This window comes from Salmo salar, chromosome ssa09, assembly GCF_905237065.1.
Source record: "Salmo salar chromosome ssa09, Ssal_v3.1, whole genome shotgun sequence".
Lineage (NCBI taxonomy): Eukaryota > Metazoa > Chordata > Actinopteri > Salmoniformes > Salmonidae > Salmo > Salmo salar.
Genome location: NC_059450.1, coordinates 87,575,173 through 87,595,471, shown reverse-complemented (window position 1 = coordinate 87,595,471; position 20,299 = coordinate 87,575,173). Strand labels below are relative to the sequence as shown.

Sequence of the window (20,299 nt, the reverse complement as noted above, 5' to 3'; positions counted from 1 at the left end):
AAGGAGGCCGTGCTGACCAAGATGCATGCTGGCCATTTCGGAGCGAAGCGCATGATTGCCAAAATCAACCAACGCTTCTTCTGACAGGGAATTGTCAAGGAGGTGGACAGATGGGCAAGTGAAATAACCTTTTGTTTATCATTCACATTCTATTATATCTGAAATGATTATGATTTCAATGAATGTCATATCAGAGAGCACACAATGTTTCAATTTGTGCTTAAAGGTCAGTACCCGTCTAGCCTGCCAGAAGTTTGAGAGGGCGAAGACTGTGGTGCCGGAGTTGAAGCCCATCAAAGTTGTTTCATCATGGCACATGATTGGTAAGTGTCCCAATTCAAATTTTGCCCTGATAGGTTGTTTTGTAATGGTTTCTTTATTTGACCACAGCAGAATTCAATATTATAGTGTGTGTCAGTATCCTTACAAATATGAAAATCTGCATACTGTATGACACAGATACGGGTAAGAATAAAGTAATCTTCTCTCTAACACTTTACATGTTAGGGGTGGACCTCATTGGACCCTTCACGAAATCCAGGAATGGCAACAGCTGGTGTCTGACGGCGACCAATCACTCTACCAAGTGGGTGGAGGCAATACCCATTAAGGTCAGTACAGGAAGAGTATGTGCTTAACTCTAAATTCCCTTCTGTAACCCATTAAAAAAGGTGCTTGGAACCAAAAATGGATTTCTGTTTTGTATGATACCCATCAAGGACGAGACTGGCGAGTCCACCTCCAAGGCAATGATGGACATCTTCAACACCCACGGTCATCTTGAGTGACCGGGGTCATGAACGCTGGAACAAGTTACGGATGTTGTAGGTTACATTCTGTCACCAATGGTTTGTTTTATTTATTTTATTACAATTTGTTTTTCCGTGGTACATAAACAGACATATTTCAATATCTTACATTGTCAATAGATATCCCTATCCTAGCCCCTCCTCCAGGTTTGGTGAATGGACCAACCAGACTCTCAAGACTGCCATGGGAAAGTCCTTTGCTTGGTACCAGGAAGGATGGGAGAACTACTGGAAGGTCATTCTCTTTGCTCACAACAGCAGAATCCAGGCCTCCACCGAGTACGGACGCGAGTCGCAGCTGTTGACTGAGGCAATTGTATATACAATTATTGTATATACTGTTGTTGTTTGTCTATTGCTATTTTTACATAAGGTACTTTCAGAGCACTGAAACCCCACCTGATGGAAGCTGTGGAACCAGTTCAGAACGCTCGAGGACTACAGTACCTTCAGGCATGGACTGAGGAGGATCTGGAGGTTTTTGACCAGGTAAAAATGATTGTCCGCTGTCAATTTATTTTCTGTCCCTCCAAGAGATATGTAAGAAATGTATTTGTAATACGAAATAGAATAGCATTTATTCCTTTTATCAATCAAGGTGAGACTGAACATGGACAAGGCGCAGGAGAAACAGAAGGAGAGCTACCGGAGCAGAATCAGGAAGGGGACTGAGTGCTAATACATCAGGGCGAATTACTAGGTTTGTAAGATGGACGAAAGAAAGGTGACACCTGGGAAACCTCGCTGCTCTTTCACTCCTAGCTGGGGTCACCATCAGTTAAAGTGAATACAGAAAATCTCAGATAATAACTATTTGCATTTGCACACAAAATAACCTGAAGTTAGTTTTAGTTCCCCTAACACTGATATTTTCCTCTTTTGCCTTCCTAGGGTTTCCTCGGTGGAAGCCAACAATCTGCTACAGTTGGAGCACTTGGACGGTCGACCAGTGAAAGCCCTGACGCCCTACACATCAGCGAAGCCCAATAGACAAAGTATGTTCAGCTTTGGTTGACAGAAACAAGAAGAAAAGCAAGAAATAGTAGTTATGCTAAGCCTATAAAAATGTACTTCTCCAATATCATACTCTGTCCTACTCTATCATACTCTATCATACTTTATCATAGTCTATCATTCTCTATCAGACTGGGCACATAATATGTGAGATACACAGATGAACTGAAAACACTAGCACTGTAAACACTCAGAACAAAGAGAGCATCAGCGCCTGGACTTTGCAGTCTCCCTCTTCAAGTCTCCCTTCTGAGACTTCTGTTGAGAACAGGTGACAGGCAGAACCTCCCACCCACACAGCAACCCCCTCCTCTATATTCCACACACCAGAATTCACTATTTTAGTCTATGATTGCCATGTTAGTGTACAAAAAATCTGTGAAGATAAATGAATGACACAACTGTACCAAAAACTATCGAAGTTTATATTTTAAAATCTTAAATATTGCCAGGTTGGTTTTCACAGTTGTTTCACAAGGTGTTCATTATTGAAAGTTGTAAAGTATCCTTTGATGTTATTTATCTGTTCTACATTATTCATTGTTGTATCGTAGGACCTACAATAGATATATATATATATTCAACCACGAGGGAGTACTAATGAGCTATGTGAGATAGAAAAAATGAATCCTAAAAGAGGTCTAGTTAAAATATAGTATTTCAGTGTAGATAAGGGAAGGGCAGGTTCAAATTAAACATGATGGCCAGACAAGCCAGTGTATGAATCAAACAGATTTGCATATGAATGGAGTGGAAATTAGCTGACTTCCTGGTCTGTCAGGTAAGTAACTTTAATGTGTCAAGCAGATTACACGTTTTATTTGACATTTCCGAAACGTAGTAATGTTTAAAACATGGATTTCATGTTGTAATGTTAACAAGGTACCCAAAAGTAGTTTGAATTAATGTTTTCATTTTGTCAGCTAAATAAAACTTGTTTAAACAGCGAAATTGCTGCGGAAATCCGCCTTGTTTGCATAGCGATGATGAAAAGAATGTCATTTAGGCTGTAATTAGGTAATCCCACCGTTGATATAGCAACGGACACTAATAGTTTATCGAATTCCATTGTGACGCAGAAGGGGACACTATTTGGCCAGGGGACATTATTTGTCATGACAGGCCCCCAAAAAGCTAGGCTGGCCCTTGGTAGTATATTACCAGGTGAAGGTAATCCGCTGGAACAGGTGTTGTGTACGGGTTACGGGTTAGAGGTCAGGGATAGGTCAGTTCTGTGGCTACCATGGCGCAGAGAGCTCTGTAAATATTGTACATATTTGAAGTTTTAGTTGTTTTCTTTTTTAATCAACTTCTTATTTTGTTAGCTAAGTAAGTTTTGATTGTATATATTGTAGCAACCCTGGGTTTATAAGTGCGGATATCGACTGCAAGAAGATCATGTTTTTACGCTCTGGGCTTCAGGCCAGAAGGTTGAGGGTTTGAGCCGCACTTCCTGCCGGATTCATTACAATATATTGATCCACGGCAGTGCAAGACCGGCAAGTCAGTTATTTTACCAACTGAACTGAGAAGCTAGCTATTTAGCTACCAACTTTATTTGAAACAACAAGAGATGGCAGAGGCTTGAAATAAACTACTGGGGAAAACCTTAGAGATCCTCTGCCATCTTCAAAATTCTCCAAGGTGGACTATCGCTTTTGACTGTAGTCAGCTTCATTCCATAAAGCTTAGCGGCTGCATTGCTTCACCCAGGTTGGTGCTACATGTTTTTCAGAGGATTTTACCAAGGGAAGAGGTGACCTGACTTCTAACTTGTTTCCCCCCTGGATCTAAGCATCGTTTCACCCCTGCTCATCCACATCTCAGCCCGTCCTTTATCTGGGCTTAAACCCTTCATCTGGGCCCCAAGCCTTCATCTGGGTCTCAACCCTTCATCTGGGTCTCAACCCTTCATCTGGGTCTCAACCCTTCATCTGGGCTTCAACACTTCATCTGGGCCTCAACCATTAATCTGGGCCTCAACCATTAATCTGGGCCCCAAGCCTTCATCTGGGCTTCAACCCTTCATCTGGGCTTCAACCCTTCATCTGGGCCTCAACCCTTCATCTGGGCCTCAACCCTTCATCTGGGCCTCAACCCTTCATCTGGGCCTCAACCCTTCATCTGGGCCTTAACCCTTCATCTGGGCCTTAAACCTTGGACTCCCGAATGGCGCAGGGGTCTAAGGCACTGCATCTCAGTGCTTGAGGCGTCACTACAGACACCCTGGTTCGAATCCAGGCTGTATCACAACCGACCGTGATTGGGAGTCCCATACGGCGGTGCACAATAGGCCCAGCGTTGTCCGAGTTTGGCCGGTGTAGGCTGTCATTGTAAATAAGAATTTGTTCTTAACTGACTTACCTAGTTAAATAAAGGTGACATTTAAAAAAAAAGTATAATCTGGACCTCAACCCTTCATCTGGGCCTCAACCATTCATCTGGGCCTCAACCCTTCATCTGGGCCTCAACCCTTCATCTGGGCCTCGGTCGGTAGAGACGTGGACGGCACGGGTGAGGTAAGTGCACATGTAGAGTGGATCGGACACAGGTTGTGACCTGTTGGACTGGCACCTGCCTCTGTGGATGACTGAAAGACTGTGGATGACTGTGAAAGACCTTCCAGCTAGAACTGTCAATAGGCTAACGAGGCTAACTGAAAGATTTTGCTGTTTTAAGAGCGTCATTGAGATTCTTGCTGTAATGAAAAGCGCTATACTAATTAAATGTATTATTATCATTATTATTATCGTTAAATTACCGGACGTAGTTGTGTTAGCTGGAACAGGCGTTGTGTAGGGGTTAGAGGTCAGGGTTAGTGTATATTACCGGGTGTAGGAAGTCCAGTAGCTGTGTTAGCTGGAACAGGTGTTGGTTAGGGGTTAGAGGTCAGGGTTAGTGTATATTACTGGGTGTAGGAAGTCCAGTAGCTGTGTTAGCTGGAACAGGTGTTGGTTAAAGGTTAGAGGTCAGGGTTAGTGTATATTACTGGGTATAGGAAGTCCAGTAGCTGTGTTAGCTGGAACAGGTGTTGGTTAGGGGTTAGAGGTCAGGGTTAGTGTATATTACCGGGTGTAGGAAGTCCAGTAGCTGTGTTAGCTGGAACAGGCGTTGTGTAGGGGTTAGAGGTCAGGGTTAGTGTATATTACCGGGTGTAGGAAGTCCAGTAGCTGTGTTAGCTGGAACAGGTGTTGGTTAAAGGTTAGAGGTCAGGGTTAGTGTATATTACTGGGTATAGGAAGTCCAGTAGCTGTGTTAGCTGGAACAGGTGTTGGTTAGGGGTTAGAGGTCAGGGTTAGTGTATATTACCGGGTGTAGGAAGTCCAGTAGCTGTGTTAGCTGGAACAGGTGTTGGTTAAAGGTTAGAGGTCAGGGTTAGTGTATATTACTGGGTGTAGGAAGTCCAGTAGCTGTGTTAGCTGGAACAGGTGTTGGTTAGGGGTTAGAGGTCAGGGTTAGTGTATATTACCGGGTGTAGGAAGTCCAGTAGCTGTGTTAGCTGGAACAGGTGTTGGTTAGGGGTTAGAGGTCAGGGTTAGTGTATATTACCGGGTGTAGGAAGTCCAGTAGCTGTGTTAGCTGGAACAGACGTTGTGTGTGGTGTTTTTCTCCGTGTTGGCTGGCCAGACGAACCAGCTCCTTGATGTAAGAGATCCTCAGTTCGTCAAAACACTTCTGATTCCTCAGACCCTCCACAGGGACTAAAAGACACAAAGCAATAAGCAAATATTGAACCAGATAATGATACAGTCACTTAGTTTCAGTGTGTCAGTGATGTGACTCACTGATGCTGAAGAGGAGCAGAGCCTTCATACAGAGGAACTCTTCCTGGGTGACTCTGAGCATACAGAACCTCTGGGACAGCAGACGGAACTGGACACAGTGTTCATACATACTGGACACACGCATCCTCTGACTGGGTTGGGGGGTGGAGAGAGGAGAGAGAGAGACAGACGGAGAGAAAGCGAGGGAGAGAAAGAGGGTGAGGAGAGAGAGAGTAATGTTTACTAATGTTTCCCTTGTTTATTTCAATTTTTTTATTGTCTCTTCCATTTGGTAACATGTGTTTCCCATGCTAATAAATAGAATTGCGAGGGAGAGAGAGAGGGAGTTAGGATGAGAGGGAGTGAAATTGATTGAGAGTGTTGTTATATAACCAATAATACAACATTTCAAATATTTCCCTTGTTTATTGTCTAGAGACAGAGAGAGATTGTCTTCAATATTGTATTCAGCAAGACAATAGTACTCACTCGTTGAAGATGAGGTCAGGAGCGAAGTAGAGCTCTCTAGCATCTGTATTAGTGTAAGATCTCCAGCCCAGAGCGAACACCATCAACCCCAGCCATGAAGACTGGATCACTGACATCTGGTCTTCTACATGCAGCTCTCTGAAACCTACACAGAGAGAACACCATCAACCCCAGCCATGAAGACTGGATCACTGACATCTGGTCTTCTACATGCAGCTCTCTGAAACCTACACAGAGAGAACACCATCAACCCCAGCCATGAAGACTGGATCACTGACATCTGGTCTTCTACATGCAGCTCTCTGAAACCTACACAGAGAGAACACCATCAACCCCAGCCATGAAGACTGGATCACTGACATCTGGTCTTCTACATGTAGCTCTCTGAAACTCACAGTGCAGGGAGAATAAAATACGTTATGAGTAGAGCCCCCTCTGGTGGGAAGGACATAGAAAACTAGAACCGAGGCTACAGCACTGGTATCAGTCATACACAGACCAGCTGTCTGTCCCCCAGCTCTCTCTATCACACCTGGGTTAGAGGGTTGGTACCATGTAGTGGTTAGGTAACTGTAGGATACAGTGTTAGAGGGTTGGTACCATGTAGTGGTTAGGTAACAGTAGGAGACAGTGTTAGTGGTTAGGTAACTGTAGGATACAGTGTTAGAGGGTTGGTACCATGTAGTGGTTAGGTAACAGTAGGAGACAGTGTTAGTGGTTAGGTAACTGTAGGATACAGTGTTAGTACCATGTAGTGGTTAGGTAACAGTAGGAGACAGTGTTAGTGGTTAGGTAACAGTAGGATACAGTGTTAGTGGTTAGGTAACAGTAGGATACAGTGTTAGAGGGTTGGTACCATGTAGTGGTTAGGTAACAGTATGATACAGGGTTAGTGGTTAGGTAACTGTAGGATACAGTGTTAGAGGGTTGGTACCATGTAGTGGTTAGGTAACAGTAGGATACAGGTTTAGAGGGTTGGTACCATGTAGTGGTTAGGTAACAGTAGGATACAGTGTTAGAGGGTTGGTACCATGTAGTGGTTAGGTAACAGTAGGATACAGTGTTAGTGGTTAGGTAACTGTAGGATACAGTGTTAGTACCATGTAGTGGTTAGGTAACAGTAGGAGACAGTGTTAGTGGTTAGGTAACAGTAGGATACAGTGTTAGTGGTTAGGTAACAGTAGGATACAGTGTTAGAGGGTTGGTACCATGTAGTGGTTAGGTAACAGTAGGATACAGGGTTAGTGGTTAGGTAACAGTAGGATACAGTGTTAGAGGGTTGGTACCATGTAGTGGTTAGGTAACAGTAGGATACAGTGTTAGAGGGTTGGTACCATGTAGTGGTTAGGTAACAGTAGGATACAGGGTTAGAGGGTTGGTACCATGTAGTGGTTAGGTAACAGTAGGATACAGTTATAGAGGGTTGGTACCATGTAGTGGTTAGGTAACAGTAGGATACAGTGTAGTGGTTAGGTAACAGTAGGATACAGTGTTAGAGGGTTGGTACCATGTAGTGGTTAGGTAACAGTAGGATACAGGGTTAGTGGTTAGTAACTTTTGTCTTGGTTAGGTACATATAGGCTTAGTGGTTAGGTAACAGTAGGATAGAGTGTTAGAGGGTTGGTACCATGTAGTGGTAAGGTAACAGTAGGATACAGTGTTAGAGGGTTGGTACCATGTAGTGGTTAGGTAACAGTAGGATACAGTGTTGGTACCATGTCGCGGTTAGGTAACAGTAGGATACAGTGTTAGAGGGTTGGTACCATGTAGTGGTTAGGTAACAGTAGGATACAGTGTTAGTACCATGTAGTGGTTAGGTAACAGTAGGATACAGTGTTAGTACCATGTAGTGGTTAGGTAACAGTAGGATACAGTGTTAGTACCATGTAGTGGTTAGGTAACTGTAGGATACAGTGTTAGTGGTTAGGTAACAGTAGGATACAGGGTTAGAGGGTTGGTACCATGTAGTGGTTAGGTAACAGTAGGAGACAGTGTTAGTGGTTAGGTAACTGTAGGATACAGTGTTAGAGGGTTGGTACCATGTAGTGGGTAGGTTACAGTAGGATACAGGGTTAGAGGGTTGGTACCATGTAGTGGTTAGGTAACAGTAGGAGACAGTGTTAGTGGTTAGGTAACTGTAGGATACAGTGTTAGTACCATGTAGTGGTTAGGTAACTGTAGGATACAGTGTTAGTGGTTAGGTAACAGTAGGATACAGGTTTAGAGGGTTGGTACCATGTAGTGGTTAGGTAACAGTAGGAGACAGTGTTAGTGGTTAGGTAACTGTAGGATACAGTGTTAGTACCATGTAGTGGTTAGGTAACAGTAGGATACAGTGTTAGTGGTTAGGTAACAGTAGGATACAGTGTTAGTGGTTAGGTAACAGTAGGATACAGTGTTAGAGGGTTGGTACCATGTAGTGGTTAGGTAACAGTATGATACAGGGTTAGTGGTTAGGTAACTGTAGGATACAGTGTTAGAGGGTTGGTACCATGTAGTGGTTAGGTAACAGTAGGATACAGGTTTAGAGGGTTGGTACCATGTAGTGGTTAGGTAACAGTAGGATACAGTGTTAGAGGGTTGGTACCATGTAGTGGTTAGGTAACAGTAGGATACAGTGTTAGTGGTTAGGTAACTGTAGGATACAGTGTTAGTACCATGTAGTGGTTAGGTAACAGTAGGAGACAGTGTTAGTGGTTAGGTAACAGTAGGATACAGTGTTAGTGGTTAGGTAACAGTAGGATACAGTGTTAGAGGGTTGGTACCATGTAGTGGTTAGGTAACAGTATGATACAGGGTTAGTGGTTAGGTAACTGTAGGATACAGTGTTAGAGGGTTGGTACCATGTAGTGGTTAGGTAACAGTAGGATACAGGGTTAGTGGTTAGGTAACAGTAGGATACAGTGTTAGAGGGTTGGTACCATGTAGTGGTTAGGTAACAGTAGGATACAGTGTTAGAGGGTTGGTACCATGTAGTGGTTAGGTAACAGTAGGATACAGGGTTAGAGGGTTGGTACCATGTAGTGGTTAGGTAACAGTAGGATACAGTTATAGAGGGTTGGTACCATGTAGTGGTTAGGTAACAGTAGGATACAGGGTTAGAGGTTTGGTACCATGTAGTGGTTAGGTAACAGTAGGATACAGGGTTAGAGGGTTGGTACCATGTAGTGGTTAGGTAACAGTATGATACAGGGTTAGTGGTTAGGTAACTGTAGGATACAGTGTTAGAGGGTTGGTACCATGTAGTGGTTAGGTAACAGTAGGATACAGGGTTAGTGGTTAGGTAACAGTAGGATACAGTGTTAGAGGGTTGGTACCATGTAGTGGTTAGGTAACAGTAGGATACAGTGTTAGAGGGTTGGTACCATGTAGTGGTTAGGTAACAGTAGGATACAGGGTTAGAGGGTTGGTACCATGTAGTGGTTAGGTAACAGTAGGATACAGTTATAGAGGGTTGGTACCATGTAGTGGTTAGGTAACAGTAGGATACAGGGTTAGAGGTTTGGTACCATGTAGTGGTTAGGTAACAGTAGGATACAGGGTTAGAGGGTTGGTACCATGTAGTGGTTAGGTAACAGTAGGATACAGTGTAGTGGTTAGGTAACAGTAGGATACAGTGTTAGAGGGTTGGTACCATGTAGTGGTTAGGTAACAGTAGGATACAGGGTTAGTGGTTAGGTAACTGTAGGATACAGTGTTAGAGAGTTGGTACCATGTCGTGGTTAGGTAACAGTAGGATACAGTGTTGGTACCATGTCGCGGTTAGGTAACAGTAGGATACAGTGTTAGAGGGTTGGTACCATGTAGTGGTTAGGTAACAGTAGGATACAGTGTTAGTACCATGTAGTGGTTAGGTAACAGTAGGATACAGTGTTAGTACCATGTAGTGGTTAGGTAACAGTAGGATACAGTGTTAGTACCATGTAGTGGTTAGGTAACTGTAGGATACAGGGTTAGAGGGTTGGTACCATGTAGGGGTTAGGTAACAGTAGGATACAGGGTTAGAGGTTTGGTACCATGTAGTGGTTAGGTAACAGTAGGATACAGGGTTAGAGGGTTGGTACCATGTAGTGGTTAGGTAACAGTAGGATACAGTGTAGTGGTTAGGTAACAGTAGGATACAGTGTTAGAGGGTTGGTACCATGTAGTGATTAGGTAACAGTAGGATACAGGTTTAGAGGGTTGGTACCATGTAGTGGTTAGGTAACAGTAGGATACAGTGTTAGTGGTTAGGTAACTGTAGGATACAGTGTTAGAGGGTTGGTACCATGTCGTGGTTAGATAACAGTAGGATACAGTGTTAGTGGTTAGGTAACAGTAGGATACAGTTATAGAGGGTTGGTACCATGTAGTGGTTAGGTTACAGTAGGATACAGGGTTAGAGGGTTGGTACCATGTAGTGGTTAGGTAACAGTAAGATACAGGGTTAGAGGGTTGGTACCATGTAGTGGTTAGGTAACAGTATGATACAGGGTTAGTGGTTAGGTAACTGTAGGATACAGTGTTAGAGAGTTGGTACCATGTCGTGGTTAGGTAACAGTAGGATACAGGTTTAGAGGGTTGGTACCATGTCGTGGTTAGATAATAGTAGGATACAGTGTTAGTGGTTAGGTAACAGTAGGATACAGTGTTAGAGGGTTGGTACCATGTAGTGGTTAGGTAACAGTAGGATACAGGGTTAGAGGGTTGGTACCATGTAGTGGTTAGGTAACAGTAAGATACAGGGTTAGAGGGTTGGTACCATGTAGTGGTTAGGTAACAGTATGATACAGGGTTAGTACCATGTAGTGGTTAGGTAACAGTAGGATACAGTGTTAGTACCATGTAGTGGTTAGGTAACTGTAGGATACAGGGTTAGAGGGTTGGTACCATGTAGTGGTTAGGTAACAGTAGGATACAGGGTTAGTACCATGTAGTGGTTAGGTAACAGTAGGATACAGGGTTAGAGGGTTGGTACCATGTAGTGGTTAGGTAACAGTAGGATACAGTGTAGTGGTTAGGTAACAGTAGGATACAGTGTTAGAGGGTTGGTACCATGTCGTGGTTAGGTAACAGTAGGATACAGTGTTAGAGGGTTGGTACCATGTAGTGGTTAGGTAACAGTAGGATATAGGGTTAGAGGGTTGGTACCATGTAGTGGTTAGGTAACAGTAGGTTACCTAGCCAGCTACACGTTCAAAGTCAACAATGCAGCCACTGCTAGCTTGCCTACTCCACCAGCCAGCAGTACTGTATCATTTTCGTCATTTTAGTCAATAAGATTTTTGCAACGTAAGCTTAACTTTCTGAACATTCGAGACGTGTAGTCCACTTGTCATTCCAATCTCCTTTGCATTAGCGTAGCCTCTTCTGTAGCTTGTCTACTATGTGTCTGTCTATCCCTGTTGTCTCCCCTCTGCACAGGCCATACAAACGCTCCACACCGCGTGGCCGCTGCCACTCTAACCTGGTGGTCCCAGTGCGCACGACCCACGTGGAGTTCCAGGTCTCCTGCAGCCTCTGGAACTGCCGGTCTGCGGCCAACAAGGCTGAGTTCATCTCAGCCTATGCTACCCTCCAGTCCCTAGACTTCCTGGCGCTGACGGAAACATGGATTACCACAGAGAACACTGCTACTCCTACTGCTCTCTCCTCGTCTGCCTACGTGTTCTCGCGTACCCCTAGAGCATCGAGCCAGCGGGGTGGTGGCACTGGAATCCTCATCTCTCCCATGTGGACATTCTCTCTTTCTCCCCTGACCCATCTGTCTATCTCCTCATTTGAATTCCATGCTGTCACAGTTACCAGCCCTTTCAAGCTTAACATCCTTATCATTTATCGCCCTCCAGGTTCCCTTGGAGAGTTCATCAATGAGCTTGACGCCTTGATAAGTTCCTTTCCTGAGGATGGCTCACCTCTCACAGTTCTGGGTGACTTTAACCTCCCCACGTCTACCTTTGACTCATTCCTCTCTGCCTCCTTCTTTCCACTCCTCTCCTCTTTTGACCTCACCCTCTCACCTTCCCCCCCTACTCACAAGGCAGGCAATACGCTTGACCTCATCTTTACTAGATGCTGTTCTTCCACTAATCTCATTGCAACTCCCCTCCAAGTCTCTGACCACTACCTTGTATCCTTTTCCCTCTCGCTCTCATCCAACACTTCTCACTCTGCCCCTACTCGGATGGTATTGCGCCGTCCCAACCTTCGCTCTCTCTCTCCCGCTACTCTCTCCTCTTCCATCCTATCATCTCTTCCCTCTGCTCAAACCTTCTCCAACCTATCTCCTGATTCTGCCTCCTCAACCCTCCTCTCCTCCCTCTCTGCATCCTTTGATTTCCTCTGTCCCCTATCCTCCAGGCCGGCTCGGTCCTCCCCTCCTGCTCCGTGGCTCGACGACTCACTGCGAGCTCACAGAACAGGGCTCCGGGCAGCCGAGCGGAAATGGAGGAAAACTCGCCTCCCCTGCGGACCTGGCATCCTTTCACTCCCTCCTCTGTACATTTTCCTCTTCTGTCTCTGCTGCTAAAGCCACTTTCTACCACTCTAAACTCCAAGCATCTGCCTCTAACCCTAGGAAGCTCTTTGCTACCTTCTCCTCCCTCCTGAATCCTCCTCCCCCTCCCCCCTCCTCCCTCTCTGCGGATGACTTCGTCAACCATTTTGAAAAGAAGGTTGACGACATCCGATCCTCGTTGCTAAGTCAAACGACACCGCTGGTCCTGCTCACACTGCCCTACCCTGTGCTTTGACCTCTTTCTCCCCTCTCTCTCCAGATGAAATCTCGCGTCTTGTGACGGCCGGCCGCCCAACAACCTGCCCACTTGACCCTATCCCCTCCTCTCTTCTCCAGACCATTTCCGGAGACCTTATCCCCTACCTCACCTCGCTCGTCAACTCATCCTTGACCGCTGGCTACGTCCCTTCCGTCTTCAAGAGAGCGAGAGTTGCACCCCTTCTGAAAAAAACCTACACTCGATCCCTCCGATGTCAACAACTACAGACCAGTATCCCTTCTTTCCTTTCTCTCCAAAACTCTTGAACGTGCCGTCCTTGGCCAGCTCTCTTGCTATCTCTCTCAGAATGACCTTCTTGATCCTAATCAGTCAGGTTTCAAGACTGGGCATTCAACTGAGACTGCTCTTCTCTGTGTCACGGAGGCTCTCCGCACTGCTAAAGCTAACTCTCTCTCCTCTGCTCTCATCCTCCTAGACCTATCTGCTGCCTTTGATACTGTGAACCATCAGATCCTCCTCTCCACCCTCTCCGACCTGGGCATCTCCGGCGCGGCCCACGCTTGGATTGCGTCCTACCTGACAGGTCGCTCCTACCAGGTGGCGTGGCGAGAATCTGTCTCCGCACCACGTGCTCTCACCACTGGTGTCCCCCAGGGCTCTGTTCTAGGCCCTCTCCTATTCTCGTAATACACCAAGTCACTTGGCTCTGTCATATCCTCACATGGTCTCTCATATCATTGCTATGCAGATGACACACAATTAATCTTCTCCTTTCCCCCTTCTGACAACCAGGTGGCGAATCGCATCTCTGCATGTCTGGCAGACATATCAGTGTGGATGACGGATCACCACCTCAAGCTGAACCTCGGCAAGACGGAGCTGCTCTTCCTCCCAGGGAAGGACTGCCCGTTCCATGATCTCGCCATCACGGTTGACAACTCCCTTGTGTCCTCCTCCCAGAGTGCTAAGAGCCTCGGCGTGACCCTGGACAACACCCTGTCGTTCTCCACTAACATCAAGGCGGTGACCCGATCCTGTAGGTTCATGCTCTACAACATTCGCAGAGTACGACCCTGCCTCACACAGGAAGCGGCGCAGGTCCTAATCCAGGCACTTGTCATCTCCCGTCTGGATTACTGCAACTCGTTGTTGGCTGGGCTCCCTGCTTGTGCCATTAAACCCCTACAACTCATCCAGAACGCCGCAGCCCGTCTGGTGTTCAACCTTCCCAAGTTCTCTCACGTCACCCCGCTCCTCCGCTCTCTCCACTGGCTTCCAGTCGAAGCTCGCATCCGCTACAAGACCATGGTGCTTGCCTATGGAGCTGTGAGGGGAACGGCACCTCCGTACCTTCAGGCTCTGATCAGGCCCTACACCCAAACAAGGGCACTGCGTTCATCCACCTCTGGCCTGCTTGCCTCCCTACCTCTGAGGAAGCACAGTTCCCGCTCAGCCCAGTCAAAACTGTTCGCTGCTCTGGCACCCCAATGGTGGAACAAGCTCCCTCACGACACCAGGACAGCGGAGTCAATCACCACCTTCCGGAGACACCTGAAACCCCACCTCTTTAAGGAATACCTGGGATAGGATAAAGTAATCCTTCTAACCCCCCCTTAAAAGATTTAGATGCACTATTGTAAAGTGGTTGTTCCACTGGATATTATAAGGTGAATGCACCAATTTGTAAGTCGCTCTGGATAAGAGCGTCTGCTAAATGACTTAAATGTAAATGTACATGCAGTAGGATACAGGGTTAGAGGTTTGGTACCATGTAGTGGTTAGGTAACAGTAGGATACAGGGTTAGAGGGTTGGTACCATGTAGTGGTTAGGTAACAGTAGGATACAGTGTTAGTACCATGTAGTGGTTAGGTAACAGTAGGATACAGTGTTAGAGGGTTGGTACCATGTAGTGGTTAGGTAACAGTAGGATACAGTGTTAGTACCATGTAGTGGTTAGGTAACAGTAGGATACAGTGTTAGAGGGTTGGTACTGTTAAGTTCATGTTTTAAGTATCCCTATATTTCTGTTATTACAGGGCTATCACTCAGTCAAGAGTGCGCCTGCGATGTCTGTTCGTTGATGGACCTAGCCTAGAGTGCAATGGCTAACTTGTAGTGTGTTCATACGGTATAGTAAACTTTGTTAAACTGGAACCTTGTCGTTGTGTCATTTCGAGTTAACATTGTATTTATTAACCGTCCTCTGCTACCAATGTGCCACCTCGCTTCGACGAGAAGAGGTCATACAAAAGTTGGGAAAATGAACTTGGAATCTGGACACGGGTTACTAATCTGGACGCGAAAAAGCAAGCACTTGCGGTGGTATTATCGCTCGAGGGAAGAGCGAGAGATACAGCACTGGAAATATCCGTTGAGGATTTGAACAATGATGATGGTATGGGAACTTTGATCAGAGCACTGGATTCTGTATTTCTTAAAGAAAAGAAAGACCGTGCCTACGAGGCATATTCAAACTTTGACAGTGTTACGAGAGATATTTCGGTTGCAAAGACGGACTACATCATTGATTTTGAACAGAGGTACAATAGGATGCGCAAGTACGACATGGTTCTCCCGGATGCAGTGTTAGCTTTCAAGTTGCTAGATACTGCCTGTCTGGATGGTAGGGAGAAACAGTTGGCTTTGACTGCTTGTACTGTACTGACTTTTGCATCAATGAAGTCGGCACTAAAAATCATTTTTGGTGAAAAGACGTCTGTCGCGCCGGAATGCAAGTGAGTGACGCAGCATATTACACTGAGCAGCAGACATAAGGCGCCAAAAAGTCACGTTCTCAAGACAACCAGAAGATGGCGCCATTTCCCGGCACAAATCCACTGGACAAATATGGAAGGAGATCAAAATGTGCTATTTGTCAAAGCACTTACCATTCGGTTAAAGACTGTCCTCATAAAAATGAACAAGTTAAACTAACAGAGGAAAATGTAAACACAGATATAGAGCAGTGTAACATTACACTGTTTTCAAATGAATCTGCTTCTGATACTGAGATTTTTATAGTTGAATCCTTAGGATCTGCTGTGATTGATACTGCATGTACACGGACAGTGTGTGGTGAAAAATGGCTTGATAGCTATGTCAGTGAACTAAATATGAAAGAAGTACAAAATATGATTGACACACCAAGCAACAGAGCTTTCAAATTTGGAGATGGGAGAATTGTCCATTCTACCAAGAGAGTTAAGATACCAGCAAAAATGTGTCAGACTAAGTGTCACATTGAAACAGAGGTGGTCCCTGCAGATGTCCCCTTACTATTAAGCAAAGCTTCCCTCAAAAAGGCAGGGGCTCTACTAGACATAAAAATGACAAGGCAGTGATGTTTAAACAACCAGTGACTCTTGAACGTACTACCTCAGGCCACTATTGTGTAAACATTTTAGACAAAGACATCACACAGAGTCCATGCAAAAATGAGATTCTGACAGTCACAGAGAACATGAACACAAAAGACAAACACAAAGTATTGTAAAAGCTTCACAAACAGTTTGGACATGCTACAGTTGACAGACTTCAGAAGTTACTCAGCAGTTCAGGGAATAATGATGAGTATTTCCATTCTACAGCAGATAGTTAACAGTTGTGAGACATGTCAAAAATACAGTAAACCTAAGCCCAAACCAGCTGTTGGTTTGCCACTAGCTTCCAAATACAATGAAACAGTGGCTGTAGATCTACATGAGTTAGGACCAAGTGTGTGGTACCTTCACATAATCCACCACTTCACACACTTTAGTGGTGGAAGCATTGTGAATACAAAGAAACCCAGTGACATCGTCAAGCACTTCATTCATTCCTGGATATGTGTGCATGGCCCGCCCCAGAAATTGTACAGTGACAATGGAGGAGAATTCAATAATAATGAAATAAGAGAAATGGCAGAGAAATTCAACATGGAAGTTAAAGACATTGGCCAAAAAATGTGTCTCAACAAGGTGGGTGTGTACCCTTAAAGAATCCTTAACTGGAATAGTGCCTAAAGCACGTCTAGTGGCTAGAGGTTTAGAGGAGCTGGCTGCTAAACAACTCCCAAAAGACTCATCTAGTGGCTAGAGGTTTAGAGGAGCTGGCTGCTAAACAACTCCCAAAAGACTCACCTAGTGGCTAGAGGTTTAGAGGAGCTGGCTGCTAAACAACTCCCAAAAGACTCATCTAGTGGCTAGAGGTTTAGAGGAGCTGGCTGCTAAACAACTCCCAAAAGACTCATCTAGTGGCTAGAGGTTTAGAGGAGCTGGCTGCTAAACAACTCCCAAAAGACTCACCTAGTGGCTAGAGGTTTAGAGGAGCTGGCTGCTAAACAACTCCCAAAAGACTCATCTAGTGGCTAGAGGTTTAGAGGAGCTGGCTGCTAAACAACTCCCAAAAGACTCATCTAGTGGCTAGAGGTTTAGAGGAGCTGGCTGCTAAACAACTCCCAAAAGACTCATCTAGTGGCTAGAGGAGCTGGCTGCTAAACAACTCCCAAAAGACTAATCTAGTGGCTAGAGGTTTAGAGGAGCTGGCTGCTAAACAACTCCCAAAAGACTCATCTAGTGGCTAGAGGTTTTGAGGAGCTGGCTGCTAAACAACTCCCAAAAGACTCATCTAGTGGCTAGAGGTTTAGAGGAGCTGGCTGCTAAACAACTCCCAAAAGACTCATCTAGTGGCTAGAGGTTTAGAGGAGCTGGCTGCTAAACAACTCCCAAAAGACTCATCTAGTGGCTAGAGGTTTAGAGGAGCTGGCTGCTAAACAACTCCCAAAAGACTCATCTAGTGGCTAGAGGTTTTGAGGAGCTGGCTGCTAAACAACTCCCAAAAGACTCATCTAGTGGCTAGAGGTTTAGAGGAGCTGGCTGCTAAACAACTCCCAAAAGACTCATCTAGTGGCTAAAGGTTTAGAGGAGCTGGCTGCTAAACAACTCCCAAAAGACTCACCTAGTGGCTAGAGGTTTAGAGGAGCTGGCTGCTAAACAACTCCCAAAAGACTCACCTAGTGGCTAGAGGTTTAGAGGAGCTGGCTGCTAAACAACTCCCAAAAGACTCATCTAGTGGCTAGAGGTTTAGAGGAGCTGGCTGCTAAACAACTCCCAAAAGACTCACCGACATGCGCCTCAGAGTCACTCAGATTGCTGATGTCAGTGATCTGCCAGAAAAAATGGAAACTTAATTCCATAGACATCAAATCTGCATTTTTGCAGGGAACAGAGCTGTCAAGGGACATTGACATCAGACCTCCGCCTGAAGCTAAGAGCAAAAGAACACTGTGGAAACTAAAAAAGTGTGTGTATGGACTGGCAGATGCATCACTCTACTGGTACAACAAAGTCAAGGCAACAATGCTGAATACAGGTGGAAAACTGTCACAAGTGGATCCTGCAGTCTTCTATTGGCTTGATCAAGACTGCAGTGTCACTGGACTACTTGCCTGTCATGTTGATGACTTTATCTGGGGTGGCTCACAGACCTTTGCTACAACTGTGATTCCAAACCTCAAATCTGTTTTCCAGGTCAGCTGTGAGGAGCATGATCATTTTTGTTATGTTGGCATAGAGTTTATTACAGTTGATGGGACAATACTGATGCAACAGGAGAGCTATATCAAGAATCTTCGATCCATTCACATGGATTCTTCACGAGCCGTACAAAGGAATTCCCCTCTGTGGAATTGAAGCTGATCAATTGAGGTCAAAGATAGGACAAATTTTATGGGTTGCTAGACAGAGTAGACCTGATGTAATGTTTGATGGTTGCAACTTGGCATCTAACACAAAACACGCCACTGTACAAACCATTCATGAGGCAAACAAAGTTGTTCGTAAACTGAAATCACAAGTGACTTTAAAGTTTCAGCATGTTGGAAAAGATGACTCTTTGAAACTAGTTGTCTTCAGTGATGCTTCCCTAGGGAACCTTACAGATGGAGGTACACAAGGTGGACATCTAATCGTGTTAATGGGTGAAGGAGGAAGATTCTCACCCATCTGTTGGCAGTCAAAAAGGATCAGAAGGGTTGTCCGAAGCACACTTGCTGGAGAAACACTTGCTCTTGCGGATGGAATTGACAATGCTATCTTTCTTGCAACTCTGTTCTCAGAGCTTAACACTGGTGAGACAAAACGGCACATTCTACTTGTAGTTTGTGTCACTGACAACTACTCATTAGTTGATGCTGTGAAGTCAGCCAAGTCTGTCACAGAGTAAAGACTTCATCTTGAGATTAGCAGCATCAAGGAACTTATTCAAGCACAGAGAATCCAGCGGATTCTGTGGTCGACCACAAAGGAACAGCTTGCTGACTGTCTGACTGAAAAAGGAGCATCCGGTCTTGTGCTCCTACAGGCTCTCAGTAATGGAAAGTGGCAGCTTGAGTAATACAAATAAAAACTGTCACACAACCCATTTGTAATGGGGAACTTGAATAATACCTGGACATTTAATTATGTTGTTGATGTTTAATTTGTCTTTAAAGAAAAGGGGGAGACTGTTAAGTTCATGTTTTAAGTATCCCTATATTTCTGTTATTACAGGGCTATCACTCAGTCAAGAGTGCGCCTGCGCAGGATGTCTGTTCGTTGATGGACCTAGCCTAGAGTGCAATGGCTACCTTGTAGTGTGTTCATACGGTATAGTAAACTTTGTTAAACTGGAACCTTGTCGTTGTGTCATTTCGAGTTAACAGGTACCATGTAGTGGTTAGGTAACAGTAAGATACAGGGTTAGAGAGTTGGTACCATGTAGTGGTTAGGTAACAGTAGGATACAGGAAGAGTGGTTTACCTGGCATGGCTTTAGCCCAGTTCACCACAGACACCAGTTGTCTCTCTCCCAGCTCGTTGAGGCTGGACAGAAGGGAGGCGAAACAGTCTGGCTGGGAGGTGTCATGGCCTGCATTGACCATTCCTGGCTCGATGGAACTCAGGACGTTGAGGAGGGAGGGGCGCAGGCTGGGGGAGAGGCCAAGAGCGGGAGCCTGCCGGGCATCACAGCCTGCAGAGAGGGACATGAGATGAGACAAGGCAAGCTGAATTGAGACATGAGATGAGAGACAAAATGAGACCAGTTGAGACTGAATATGTGCTGCCTTTCATCCAGGTTTGGGGTAAATTCTGAATTGAGTTGTAACTGCTTTCTTAGTCAGGGCTCACTTTAAAAAATAGCATTCTGGTTAAGAAAAATATTTTACATATGGTAATATTGATCCTCACATTTAGCCTGTGGGGAAACGGTGGATAACTGTAGTCCCCCCGTCCTCTCTCCAGTCCTCTCTCTGCCAGGTGCCTGTGTTCCCCCCTCCACTCCTCCTTTCAGTGGGCCAGCTCCCCTCAGCTTCCGGCCTGAAATGCACCACACACAGAAGTAGGACAGAGAGAAAGGCCTCATTACCACTAGGAGATATGAAGGAGTCTGAGGAGCGGGGTGGCGAAAAAGAAAGTTATTTTTCCATTCACATTACATCATTGCCTTAAACTTTCATGGTGGCTGGCCATGTGACATTCTTGGTCTGCAG

General features: G+C 45.2%; 1 protein-coding gene and 4 long non-coding RNA genes across 8 annotated transcripts in view; 4 read left to right on the top strand and 1 right to left on the bottom strand.

The window, feature by feature from the left end:
* The window catches only part of LOC106611952 (progesterone receptor), a 46,277-nt gene that overhangs the window by 2,540 nt on the left and 23,438 nt on the right, over positions 1-20,299 (bottom strand). For 2 of the 3 annotated variants that reach the window (XM_045724162.1, XM_045724163.1), the window contains exons 4-8: positions 19,998-20,126; positions 19,570-19,779; positions 6,077-6,221; positions 5,609-5,739; positions 5,373-5,524 (exon numbers count right to left, since the gene is read on the bottom strand). In XM_045724162.1, the coding sequence (XP_045580118.1) occupies positions 5,373-5,524; positions 5,609-5,739; positions 6,077-6,221; positions 19,570-19,779; positions 19,998-20,126 (767 nt within the window). The other variant, XR_006771071.1, reaches the window with a different exon arrangement.
* Positions 7,048-8,555, top strand: LOC123723908 (uncharacterized). The gene is made up of 4 exons (XR_006771072.1): positions 7,048-7,120; positions 7,251-7,328; positions 7,377-7,472; positions 8,504-8,555. It is a non-coding gene; the product is annotated as an uncharacterized lncRNA (long non-coding RNA).
* Positions 7,661-8,257, top strand: LOC106611953 (uncharacterized). 2 transcript variants are annotated; one of them, XR_006771075.1, is made up of 3 exons: positions 7,661-7,765; positions 8,004-8,081; positions 8,208-8,257. It is a non-coding gene; the product is annotated as an uncharacterized lncRNA (long non-coding RNA). The 2 variants fall into 2 exon arrangements; XR_006771076.1 differs by lacking the exon at positions 7,661-7,765 and adding an exon at positions 7,799-7,853.
* On the top strand, positions 8,914-9,306 carry LOC123744672 (uncharacterized). The gene is made up of 3 exons (XR_006771074.1): positions 8,914-8,963; positions 9,012-9,107; positions 9,252-9,306. It is a non-coding gene; the product is annotated as an uncharacterized lncRNA (long non-coding RNA).
* Positions 9,310-10,586, top strand: LOC123744671 (uncharacterized). The gene is made up of 3 exons (XR_006771073.1): positions 9,310-9,359; positions 9,408-9,503; positions 10,532-10,586. It is a non-coding gene; the product is annotated as an uncharacterized lncRNA (long non-coding RNA).